Source organism: Ictidomys tridecemlineatus, chromosome 8 (assembly GCF_052094955.1).
Source record: "Ictidomys tridecemlineatus isolate mIctTri1 chromosome 8, mIctTri1.hap1, whole genome shotgun sequence".
Taxonomy (NCBI): domain Eukaryota; kingdom Metazoa; phylum Chordata; class Mammalia; order Rodentia; family Sciuridae; genus Ictidomys; species Ictidomys tridecemlineatus.
The window spans coordinates 122,365,288-122,378,705 of NC_135484.1; the positions used below are offsets into that span (position 1 = coordinate 122,365,288).

General features: G+C 44.3%; 1 protein-coding gene and 1 pseudogene across 1 annotated transcript; one reads left to right on the plus strand and one right to left on the minus strand.

Moving 5' to 3' along the window:
• The first annotated feature begins 2,462 nt into the window (after positions 1-2,462).
• On the plus strand, positions 2,463-3,700 carry C8H6orf15 (chromosome 8 C6orf15 homolog). Its single transcript, XM_005341065.3, has 2 exons — positions 2,463-2,529; positions 2,764-3,700. The coding sequence occupies exons 1-2, from the start codon at positions 2,463-2,465 to the stop codon at positions 3,648-3,650; spliced, it is 954 nt and encodes a 317-aa protein (XP_005341122.3). The 3' UTR covers positions 3,651-3,700.
• Positions 3,701-4,272: 572 nt separating this feature from the next.
• Positions 4,273-8,934, minus strand: LOC110597094 (small ribosomal subunit protein uS7m pseudogene; annotated as a pseudogene).
• Between the last annotated feature and the right edge of the window lie 4,484 nt (positions 8,935-13,418).

A 13,418-nucleotide genomic window follows, 5' to 3' on the forward strand; every position in this document is an offset into this window, starting at 1 on the left:
GTCATTACTGTAGAGTCACCCTTGGTTCAGCACCTGGTCCCCAAACTTCAGTCAATGGCAGGATTAAAAGCCCTCAGAAGTTCTCTAGATGGGAAAAGTAGGGGAGATAGGCCCTCTGATATGGCGACTCTAGTTTCTGAAGTGGACCAGGTTAAAAGTTTTGCAAAATTGCTGGATTTTTCCCAAAAGGGGTACTGTGCTCCCTGTACTATAGAGTTCTGTCACTCTTCCAGTACCTAGCCCACAGGGTCAGAGGATGAGACCAGATCAATAAAATTGTGTAACAGCTCACATTTTTCCTCAGGGAACCAGTGAGCCTATCTAATGTGTGTATGTAGGGGGTGGGGTTGGATTCCTAGAAGAAATGAAGAGAACAAAGGCATTGTGTGTGTGTGTGTGTGTGTGTGTGTGTGTGTTCTTGATGATTGAATCCAGGGCTCAGTGTATTTCTGCCACTGAGCTATAGACCAGCCCTTAACTTTTTATTTAAATATTTTTAAAATATTTGTATTTCACAGCCAACTTTCTGAGTCATAACAAAATACTTGACTCTAAGTAATGTACAGTGAATAGAGGTTCATTTAACTAGATTCAAGAGCATGGAACTAGTAATTGCTAGGCTCTGGTGAGGACCCCACCCCCACCCCTTGACTATGTCCCAACATGTCAGAATTGCATGTGAGAGGGAGAGATCACATGGCAAGACAGAATGCCAGAAAATTCCATGGTCTGGCTCACTCTTTTTTTTTTAAAACACCCATTAGTGAATTAGTGGGAACTAATCCACTCCAAGAGTCCAACATTGATCATCCCAATGACCTAATTGCTTTCCATTAGGCCTCGCCTCTAAAAAGTTTACCACTTCTCAATACTGCCACACTAGGGACCATGCTTCAGTATACAAATCTGTGGGGGACACATTCAAACCATATGTAAAACATACCAATATTTAAAAATAGACAAAGAGTTAACAGACCTTATTCTCCCACCGCTCTGCTGCAAGTCATGGCCATTTGACAATAGCATTTTTCTAATGTATGAAATATGATATGTCAAGAGCTTTGTAATGTTTTGAACAACCAATAAAAAAAGGAAACTTAATAAGTAGAATAAATAAAGCTTTCTAGTTTCATTATCCCTTAAAAAAAAAAATGTCCAGCTCTATTGTTCCTTGGAAACAGCTGCTCTCTCTCAGTATTTCATACATTTTATGAACATATCTGACCATATGCCCAACACCCCCAACATCACCAAAGATGTCCATGTTCTCATCATTGGAACCCGTGAATATGTCATATTACATGGCAAAGAAAAATAAGGTTGTGTATGGAGTTAAGGTTGTTAGTCATTCTACCTTGATTTAAGGGGATTATCCTGGATTATTTGGGTGGATCCAATATAATCACAGGTTTTAAAAAGTGCATATGGGAGGCAAAAGGAAGACACTTGATACAGTGTGAGAAGAACCTGGTGTTTGGGAAAGATAGAGCATGTTTGGAATCACCAGCCAAGGAATGCAGGTAGTCCTAGAAACTGGAAAAGGAGAGCTAACAGATTAGATTGTTCCCTAAAATCCTGATGACACCTAGATTTTTAACCTGGAGACTTTTTTTTTTTAAACTGGGGATTGAAACCAGAGGGGCTTTATCATTGAGCTATATCTCCAGCCCTTTCATTTTGAAACTAAGTTGCATAGGGCCTCACTAATTTGCCCAGGCTGGCCTCTAATTTCCTGTCTCAGACTTCCCATTTGCTAGGATTACAGATGCATACTACCACACTTTGGTTGAGACTCATTTTGGGCTTTTGACTTCCAAAACTGTAACATAATACATTTGACTTCCAATACTGTAACATTAAGTTTGTGGTACTTTGTTATAGCAGCAACAGGAAATTAATACACTGTCATCTCATGGATGGGAACTAGTTTTATTTCCCTAGATACAGGCAAGGAGATATGTGTAGAAGCAGTTCCTCAGATGGGGGGCCACTCCATGCCCCAGAATCCCCTGTAGGTGGGGTTCAAGATGGAGATATGTGCATGCATGAAGGAGAGTGCTGGGTGAGAATGATCTGGATCACAAAGAGAGAGAAGAACCAAGTGTTTCTATTACTGATGGAGGCAATGAGGATGTTGGGACCCCCAAGGGTGAAGGTCCTAGTGGGCCTGATGTAGGGACTAGGGAAAGGCAGATCTGGCAACCAAGAATGAGCTGTGGGCCAGAACACCTGGATCAAGAAGAGGCAGGGAGTTTTAGGAAAGGAGCCAGGCATAGAAACACCCAGCTTTCTCTGGGACATTCAAGTGACACCTGTTGCCACAGACTGAATCAAGAATGAGGGTGGACCGTGAGATCTATTGTCTCTAAAACCACTGGCCCAGCCTGTTTCTTCTGTCCCCCACCCCACTAACAGGATAAAGGTGCTGTCTTGGACTGAAGGAGATGCTGGAGACGAGCAGGATGCTGGCCCGTGTGGCAGGGAGTTGGGCTCCTCTGGGCCTGCTCCTGGTCTGTCTGCATCTCCCAGGTATGAAGTCCATGCCTGGTCCTTGGGCAGGAGGGGACATGGGTCCCTCCAGAGCTGGAATGACAGGGAGGGTAAAGGCAGCAGGATATACACAGAGGGTACAGATTTGGGTCCCTGAAGAGATAAGAATTGGTGTTGGGGAAGTGAAGGGACTTTTAGTGAAGAGAATCAGGAAAAGGAGGACGTTTGGTACCAAAATGAGTCCATTGACTGCTTCGTCTTCCTTTCCCTCAGGCTTCTTTGCCCGGAGCATCGGTGCCATGGAGGAGAAAGTTTCTCCCCACTTGGGGACAAACTTGCCTCTGCTGGGACAACCTTCCTTCACTGGTCCCACCAACTATGGACATCCTCAGCCGAAACCAAACTCTGGGTCTAATGACTTAGAGGGAGTTCCTCTCAAGCCCAATGTTCCTCCACCAGATGGCTCCCAACCTGCAGGGGGATCTAGGGTGCGGAGGTGGCCTCCATCCTGGGGGCCTCCTCTGGGGTTCTGGCCCTCTGAGGATCCTTGGCAGATGGATGCTGCAAACGAGGACCAGCTGGGAGAGATGCCACCTGAAGGACTGCCTTACCTTTCCAGTGCTGGTGCTGTCCCACTGGGTGGCCGTCCTTTGTCTGTGGCATCCTCTGCTCACCCGGAAGAGCCCTCATCTGAGACTTCACTTCTCCAGAAGAACTCAGAGTCAGGACAGCTGCCACGTTCTAATCTGCTGGGAGCCCAGAGACAAGCTCTTTCCCAGCACCCTTTCTGGTCTCTCATCCATAGGCTTCTGCCTGGCATCCCCTGGGGGACCCTGAGTCCTGGTGTGTCCTGGGGAGGTGGAGGTCCTGGGACTGGCTGGGGAACAAGGCCCATAGCACGCCCTCCTGGAACCTGGGGTATCCATAATCAATTCCCAGGTAGCATCTGGGGGAATATTAATCGGTATCCTGGAAGCATCTGGGGGAATATTAATCGGTATCCTGGAAGCATCTGGGGGAATATTAATCGGTATCCAGGTACCAGCTGGGGGAATATTCATTTGCGCCCAGGTATCAATAATCGGTTTCCTCCTGGCCTCTCTTGGAACACCCCAGCTGGTTTCCCTAATCCTCAGAACCCTGATGAGCAGTGGGAGTAGAGATGTGAGAGGAACCCCGAGTCAGAGGAGGGAGTGGAGCTCCAGCCCCTCATGATACAAGTTGAATCAGGTTCCATCAGCACTTTCCAACATTATCCCCACTTTTACCTCCTCCCTTACTGCTCCACGCTAATCTCCAATAAAATAAGCAACTCTTGAATTTGCTACTTGTCGGTGTCTTTGTTTCTGGGTATAAACTGAAATGCATTTGGTCCATCCCAGTTTTCTAGCCATCCCCATGTTTCTCTAAGGTTCCCTGTGAACTGACCCTCTCTTATCATCCCCATCTTTGGGAAATATCAAAGCCCAGGTGTATGTGGGTGGAGCCTCATGGTCTCATCTTGTCTGGGTGGGAGGGCTGGTTTCAGAATGGTCTCTCTGGCCTCTCATCCATAGGCTTCTGCCTGGCCTCCCCTGGGGGATTCTGAATCCTGGTGTGTCCTGGGGAGGGGGAGGTCCTGGGACTGGATGGGGAACAAGGGCCATAGCACAGCCTCCTAGAATCTGGGGTATCCATAATCAATTCCCAGGTAGCAGTTGGGGGAATATTAATTGGTGTCCTGGGGAGATATTAATCAGTATCCAGGCACCAGCTAGGGGAATATTTATTTGCACCCAGGTGTCAATACTCAGTGTCCTCCAGGAGTTCTTCATTCTCCTGGCTTCTCTTGGAACACTGCAGCTGAAGTCTGAAAAGGGGAGGAGAGGTAGCAGGACTCAATGAGAGGACACCTGCTATAGGAGGGAGGGAGAAGGACCAGGAAGCGAGCACCAGGGCCAGGTGGGATAATACCCTTCTATTCACAGGGACACAGAGAACCAGAGGTCACCTGTCTATGCTTATCTTTTATTCCCCAGAAAGTCACACTTCTTGGAAGTGGAGATACATGGATCTCCTCCCTTACATGCATCACTTAGTGCATTGTGCCCCGGAGAACCACACCACAGACTTTGAACATTTGTTGAGTGCATAGTAGCCCTTGATAAAGAAAAAGAGAAAAGGGAGGGGAAAGGGAGAGAAACTTGGAGCCAACAATCCTGCCTACAGGAACATCTGATACTTTTGTTCCCACGGGATGACATAGTTTCTGTGGTCACAATGACATTTCTCCAGCCTCCTTCTGGTTTTCCCAGGAGCTCAGCATCCTTGAACAGGAGTTGGTGTGAGGACAGTGGAGAGTTAATCTACAAAAGTGCAGAAAGAATTTAGCAGGAGGGGCCCGGTGCTGACTGGGTCTCTAGATTCTCTTTTCCCCACGCTGTCTACCCTGCTCTTAGTGTGCAGGTATGTGTGCTCCATACAGCCCGGGAGCACCCCAGGTCCAGGAGACTAGACAGCATGTGGGAGAGAGAGCAGGCAACAGGAGGACCTACGCCAGAGCCCTAGAGAGCCACCTGCCTGAGTGAGAAGGTGCACTGGGAATTCCTTTTAGGGACCCTCCCCCATCAACCCACCTTTTCCTTCATCAACCCCTTCTCCATCGCCTCCACCTCCTTGCCCAATTACTTCCCCTCTTTGGACTGTCTCGTTTTCTCCTGGTCCTAGGGCAAGGGTAAGGAGCCATTTTCAGGCCCAACATCATTCTCTCAGGCTTGGAGTGTCATTTTTTTCTGTCCTTCTTTCTGGTTGCCCCCTCACTATAATCACTCCTATTTGCACTTTTAAATCCTGTGTCAGAAATCCCCTACTCTGTTCCCCAGAGTCATTAGTGTAAGCACCAGTGGACAGGGACTTTGTCTATTTTTCACTGCTGCATGCCTGGCACCAGGAACAGTGTCTGGACCAGGGCAGGCGCTCAGCAACACTGAAGGAGAGGGTGAACCTCCTCCCCATCTCTCTACAAGTGCTCTAGTTTGGACCTGGAATGTCTTTTAAATGGTCTCTCTGACCTCTCATCCATAGGCTTCTGCCTGGCCTCCCCTGGGGGACCCTGGATCCTGATGGTTACATTCTTATTGTGGTTATTGGTGGAAATGGTGGCTGAAGGAAGCCATGGGAGAAAGAGCACTTGATCCCCAGTGTGGCACTATTTGGAAGTGGTGGAAACTTTAGGGGTTGGTGCCTAAAGTGGGAAGTAATTAGGTCATTGGAGGGGTGCCCTTGAAGGGGAGTGTGGGATCCTGGTCCCTTCCTCATTTTCTTTGCTCTTGGCTTGCCATGAAATGAGTGGTTTTGCTCTGCCACGTGTTCCCACCATGATGTGATGCCTTGCCACAGGCCATTTAAAAAAAAAAAAAAAAACAGGGCCAGCTGATCATGGACTGGAAGCTAAATTGACAGCTTTATAAATTATTTATAAATAATTTCTTTATAAATTATTTCTCTTTATAAATTATTTCAAGTATTTGTTATAGTAACAGAAAGCTAATGCACTAAGCCTCTGTCATTTTCTTTCTTCTTCTACTGGCTTCCTGAGCCACCTGACTGCACACAGAGCCTGATCTACACTCCTGCTATGGCCTTCCCACAGCCTACTGATATTTCCTCTTGTATCTCATTAAGCCCTTCTCAGCTCATACATACTCTGCACATTTCACCGTTTAACCTTCTATTCATGATGAAGGTATTATAGGATTATTTTTAGTGATGGAGAAACTAAGAGAGAAGTTTTACAAGTGATACAAAATTTTACAAGTGACACAGACAGTGACTTCAAGCTAATTTTTCTTATTATCTGTCCAGGGAATGTTCAAGTACAATATGAAATTAACAGAAATACCAACTAGATTTGGGGCATAGTGTTTTTACACACACTCTTCCAGCTAGTCCTCCTAAGAACTCCTCCAGGTCCTGCAGGGCCCCACGTGCAGGGGAGATACTGAGGCCCAGAAAGGAGGGCAGGGTATATATGCAGGCAACACTGAGCTGAGGGGGTGAAGTTCAGCACTGATGGCTTAGAAAAGCTGGGTCTGCAACAGAGGAGGGTCTTGGGTAGCTCTGGCCAGTTCCATCAGAGTGGTCTTTGGCTTAAGGTTAGTTGTTGTTTAAAGAGAGGGGCTTGGTAATTTGCCACGTAATAAAGAGGCCAGTGTTGCAATGGAGACTGCTGCTGGTGTACTGATCTTAATTTTAATTTTTTATTTTGGTATTGGGCATTGAACCTAGGGGCACTTTACCACTGGGCTACATTCCCAGTCTTTTGAGACAGAGACTAAATTGCCCAGGCTGGCTTCCAACTTGCTATCCTCTTGCCTCAGCCTCCCAAGCCACTATTACAGGCATGTGCCGTCATGCTCAGCTGATTATTACATTTTTATTGTGGTTATTGGTGGAAATGGTGGCTGAAACAGCAAGAATCATTTCTCCTATCCAAGAGGAAGGAAGCTATAGGAGAAAGAGCCCTTGTCCAGAAGCTGGAAGATCACATTTCCCCTCCTGCCTTACAACCTTTCTTGCCATGCCAGTTTAGGAGAATCTTTTATCTCTGTAGACCTTAGTTTTCTCATCTGTGGAATGGAATGAAGGGAGCTGTACAGCCTACTTCACAGGGTTGTTATGAAATTTAATTAAGATGGTGACAGAGTTGGGCTGAGGCTGAAGCTCAGTGGTAGAGCACTCGTCTCACATGTGTGACATCCTGGGTTCGATCCTCAGCACCACATAAATAAAATAAAAGATATTGTGTCTGCCTACAACTAAAAAAAAAAAAAAAAAAGATGGTGACAAAGTGCATTAGAGACTGAAAATCTCTGAGCAAGCAAGGGGGATTGATGATAATGCTGCACATTGTCCCAGTGAGGCTGCCCTGGCAATACCATGTAGGGTAGTTCTTAGGCCACAGTGGGATAGTGACATGGCTGCAATTAACTCTGTGGTTGAGTTTGGGAGGGGTCAGTGTGATGCTCCCCACAGGGAATCACACTCAGGAGAAGGAGTCCAAGATAAGAAGGGAGAAGTGGCTTCTCATTTAAATATTTTATTCCTTAAACAAACCGCCTTTGGCCATTCAGATTTTTTTTTTCTTTTTCTCTCCAGACAGATGTAATGAATGTAGTTCTGTATCACATGCTACAACAGCTCAGGGTGAGAATTTTCCTTCCTTTTTTCGTTTCTTTTCTTTTCTTGAGTACTGGGGATTGAGCCCAGAGATCCTTTACCACTGAGTTACCCCCCACACCAATCCTTTTAATTTTTTTTTTTTGAGACAGAGTCTTCTTAAATTGCTGAGGGCCTCATTAAGTTTCTGAGTCTGGCCTTGAATTTGGGATCCTTCTGCCTCAGCCTTCTCAGTAGCTGGGGATTATAAGAGTGCAACACTGTGCCCAGATATGGTGAGATTTTTCTAATAATTTTTTTTTCTGATACTAAAACTGTTTCTTTTCATATTACCTAAAGGCCCACACCAAGCTGAGGGAAGAAAAGACTGGGTACTAAGTTTCTTGGAGTAAATTCCTGTTGATATGTCATCTCTTTATAAGGAGATGTGGCAGGAACAGCCAGTTCTAGCCCCACAGAAAGAAAGATTCATGGGCAATAAACATGCTGCTCATCACTTTTGTGAGGTCTGCCTGCCCTTAAAAAGGAACTATGCCCTTAACCCTAAGGGATTTTTCAATGTGACAGTGGTTCATGTGGCTTCCTATGGCAGAGGCCCCTGAGCTCCTCCTGGAACTTCTACTCTCCTGCCACCCATGGTAGTGGGCCAGGGAGCAGTTGGCCTCCGCCATCTTGTGCATGCCACATTTCCTCTTGATTCCAGGTCCCAGGTTGCTGAAAGCCTCTAGGAGTTTGTGTGACAATTTCCTCTGGCCTCCGCATCTTCAGGTGGTTATTTTCTCAGTCCTCAGTTATCATATAAGTCATCTAGGGACACAGGGACCTGGTGGAAATGTGACCTTTGAGGATGGGTACCAACCCCATCAAGGCTCAGAGCTTTTCAGAGGAAGATTATGGAGGGGTTGAATTTGATGGTTGCCTGTTCCTCTGCACAGCAGCATGGTACTTCTCTAGAAGCTTCCTTCTTATAGCTTCTAGAGTCTGTGTCATGTACTTCATTTTCTGTCTTCATCATCACATTGGTGAACTTACTAGTTACTGGGTCTGCAAACAGTACTGATCACTGAGCCTGCAAATATGGAGCTTGTTTCCTCACTGGGACAGCTTTGGTGAATTGAGTCTTCTTGAGCTCCTGGTCATACTTCTCAGTGAGCTCAGCCACAGGGTTGTTTTTAGTTGTGTTTTTTTGTCAGTTATGGGATCCAGGAACTCAGGACCATGGCAGCTCCACCTCACCTGGGTTAACACTAGGAGCTTCCAGACAGCACACTGCAAATTCAGGGCCATGCCCAGCTCCCCTCCTTATTACCTTCCTTGTAGGTGACAGGGTAAGTATGGATTTATAATCCATAGGGTCATAAATCTGTATTTCCCCCCACTGAACTGGGCATAAGATTGTGTCATTCTGGGGCTGGGGATGTGGCTCAAGCGGTAGCACGCTCGCCTAGCATGCGTGCGGCCCGGGTTCGATCCTCAGCAGCACCACATACCAACAAAGATGTTGTGTCCGCCGAGAACTAAGAAAAAATAAATAAACGTTAAAATTCTCTCTCTCTGTCCCCCTCTCTCTCACTCTCTCTTTAAAAAAAAAAAAAAATATTTATAAAAAAAAAAAAAAAAAGATTGTGTCATTCTGAGGCCCAAAAGAAAGAGCCCAAAGGAAGCACTCACCCTCCTATCATCTGTCACAGTCTGGCGCAACCCCTTGTGGCATGGCTTGCCTGTCAGATGTGACACTCTGGGTGGTAATAACAATAGCTCCCATCATCTTACATTTACCATGAACTAGATGTGTTGCAAGATTATTTCAATCTTAACAACATTAGCCTATAATCCCAGCAATTTGGAAGACAGTAGAAGGATTACAAATTCAAGGTCAGCCTTAGCAATTTAGCAAGGCCCTAAACAATTTAGCAAGACCCTGTCTTAAAATAAAAAATGAAATAAATAAAATAAATAAAATAAAATAGAAAGGGTTGGGGATGTAATTCAGTGGCAAAGTGCCCTGGATTTAATTCCCAGTGCAAAAAAATTTAAAATAATAATTTTTTTTTCTAAGCTTTAGGATGTACTTACTCTCATTTCCATTTTACAGGTAGGATAACTGAGGCTTAGGTAACTTACCCAAGGTCACACAGTCAGTAAGGGGTTGAGGTAGGCTAAGGTACTATTTGAACACTGCAGGAATGGGTGGGAAAACTGCACAGAGCAGGTGAAAATAAGATTCTATAGCTCCCACAGCTTAATTGCCTCTTGGGGTCCTTCCTTCAACAAATCCATTTCCTGTTTTGGTTACTGGGGATTGAACCCAGAGGAGCTACATCCCTGATCCTTTAAATTTTTTTTTTTTTTTTGAGACAAGGTCTTGCTAAGTTGCTGAGGACTTATGATCTTCCTGCCTCAGCCTCCTGAGTTGCTGGGATTATAGACATGCACCACCATGCTGGCTCACATTTCATCCCCCTTTTTTATTCTGGTACTAGGGATTGAACTCAGGGGCACTTAATCACTGAGTCACATCTCTAGCCCTTTTTATTTTTATTTAGAGACAGGGTTTCACTAAGTTGCTTAAGGCCTCACTAAGTTGCTGAGGCTGGCTTTGAATTCATGAGCCTCCTGCCTTAGCCTCCCAAGCCACTGGGATTACAGGCATGTGCCACTGTGCTCAGCCTTCACTCATCTCACATGTCACTCAAAGGCCACCTGCCTTTGTCTCTCTCCCTAGACCAGGCACTTACCTCTGTTCCTCTTACTAGTCAACATGGAGGGTGTTCTCAGTGTGCTTCCCTCTCCTTTGTAGGTCAACATTCTCCCTTTGCTCTCAAGGGACTTGTGCAAAGACCCCTGAGACACCTTTGCTAACCCACATTCCTACAAGTTCTCAGGAGTATCTACTGTGTAACAGGGTGTTGCCCTAGACATGCAGTCCAGGATGTTGGGAGGATAATAGGACCATCAGGTCCCATTTAAAGAGCATAAATCAGTGTTTTTTTTTTAACATATTCACAGACTTGTGCAACCATCATCATAATCAATTTTAGAACATTTTCATCAACCCAAAGGAAGCCTCATGTAACAGCACTCACTCTCCATTTCCCCCTCTTCTTCCTCCCCCTTCCTCTTCAGCTCCACCTACCCCAAACCCTAGGTAACTACTAATCTGCTTTCTGTCTCTATGAACTTGTCTATTTGGGACTTTTCATGTAAATGGCCTAATGCATGTGTGGTCTTTCATGATTGCTTCTTTCACTTAGCACAGTTTTCCAGGTTCCCCTATGTTGCAGCATATAGCAATACTTCATCTCTTTTTTTTATTGTCAAATGCCTTTTTAAGGGGGCTGTAATAGTAATAGAGTGCATGCCTAGCATGAGGCCCTAGGTTAAACCCCCAGCACCACAAAAATTAATTAATTAATTAATTAAAACATTTTTCCTTTTTATTCCATTATATAGATAGATCACGTCTTGTTTTCCAATCATCAATTGATGGCTATTTTAGGCTGTTTCTATTTGTGGGCTATTGTGAATAATATTGTTATGAATATCTGTGTACAAGTTCTTGGGTAGACGTGTATTGTTGTTTTTCTGAGATATTTATATAGGGGTGGAATTGCTGAGTCATATGGCAACTCCATGTTCACTGCCCCCATGCCCACACCCCCCCAACCCTCTTTCAATCCTGGGGATTGAACCCAGGAGTGAATTACCACTCAGCAGCTGTGTACGTGGGTTGCAATTTTTCTACTTTCTTGTTAACACTTGTTATTATCTTTTTATAATAGCCTAGTGTGTGCGAAATTGTATCCCCTCGGGGAATGAAACTCTTTAAAGGTGCTCATCTTTCATAATATTAGAATTTTGCAACCTATTTGCTTTTTTTTTGGTACTAGGGATTGAACCCAGGGGTGTTTAACCACTAATCCCCATCCCCATCCATCTCCCCCCCTTTTCTTTTTTTTTGAATCAGGGTCTCACTGTGTTGCACAGGGCTTCACTAAATTGCTGGGTCTCGCCTTGAATGTATAATCCTCCTGCCTCAGCCTCCTGAGCTGCTGGGATTATAGGCATGCACCACTGTGCCTAATTTGTAATCTATTTTCTCCTGCTAATATAAAATAGCTTTAAAATATGTGTTGGCATGGATGTATAACCAATGTGATCCTGCAATCTGTACACGTGGAAAAATGAGAATTCATACCCTATTTGAATCAAATGTATGATATGTCAAGATCATTGTATTGCCTTGAACAACTAATAAAAATAAAATAAAATAAAATATGTGTTGGTTTACATTACATAATCCATTTTCCTTGCATTATGATATGTTGATGTGATCTATAGCATTATTAAATTTTGTGCATTCCTTTTTGTAATTATTATTGTTATTATTATTGTGGTACCAGAGATTGAACCCAAAATCACTGAGCTACTGAGCCATTTTTCAACTCTTTTTATTTTTATTTTGAGAGAGGATTTCGCTAAGCTGTTTAAGGCCTTGCTAAGTTGCAAAGCCTGGCTTTGAACTTTCAATCCTTCTACCTCAGTCTCCCAAATCTGGTATTACAGGTGTGAACATTCAGCATATAATTCCTTTTATGATTATTAAGTTAGTTGTATTAGTCACGTTTACATCACTTTGACCAAACTACCTGACAGGAACAATTTAGGGGAGGAAAAGTTTGGCTGGCTCCATTGCTCTGAGCTTGAGGTGAGGCCAGACCATGCAGAAATGCTTGATGGAGGAATGCTGCTCCCTGCTCATGACAACCAGGAATAGGAAAGAAGGAGGAACCTGGGGACAAGATTTAATCCCCAAGGGTGCACTGAGAGGGACCCACCTCCTCCCACCAAGCTCTACCTGCCTACAGTTACCACTCAGTCCATTCAAACTAGGATGGAATAATTAGGTTACAGCTGTCATGATCTAATAATTTCTCCTCTGAATATTAAGACAGGAGTTTTTGGGAGACACATCATATCCAAACCATAAAAGCAGTCTAGATATTTAATTTTGAGGGGAATGAGGAATTGAGTTGATGTGGTTAGCTCTCCTCTTTAGGGATTTTTTGGTACTTACTACTGATACTGCCTTCTCTTGCATTCTTTCTTTCTTTCTTTCTTTCTTTCTTTCTTTCTTTCTTTCTTTCTTTCTTTCTTTCTTTCTTTATTTTTAAAATGATTCATTTTTTTTAAAGAGAGAGACAGAATTTTAATATTTATTTTTAGTTATTGGCAGACACAACATCTTTGTTTGTATGTGGTGCTGAGGATTGAACCCGGGCCGAACGCATCCAGATGAGCGCGCTACCGCCTGAGCCACATTCCCAGCCCCTCTCTTGCATTCTTGCTTCCTACATTGCCTCTTGCCAGATTTTTTATTTTTATTTCTGCACCAGGGATTGAACCCAGGGGCACTAAACCATTGAGCCACATCCCCACTCTTTTTTATATTTTATTTTGAGACAGGGCCTCATTAAACTGCTCAGGGTCTCACTAAATTGCTGAGGCTGCCTCAGCCTCTCCAGCTGCTGGGATTACAGGCCTTCGCCACTACACCCAGCGCCAGATGGGCTTATTGATGCTAAAGTTTATGCATATAGTGGGGCTGCTTGACTTTCTCACCATTCCCTGTGAGTTTCCTTTCAGCTTACATAGAGGAAAATAAGCATCTACCTCTGCCTTCTGAATGGACACATCATTAATAGAACAATCAAAATGAACAGTTTCCTTTTTTTCAAAATCAATGAAAAAAAAAACTATTATTTCCTATT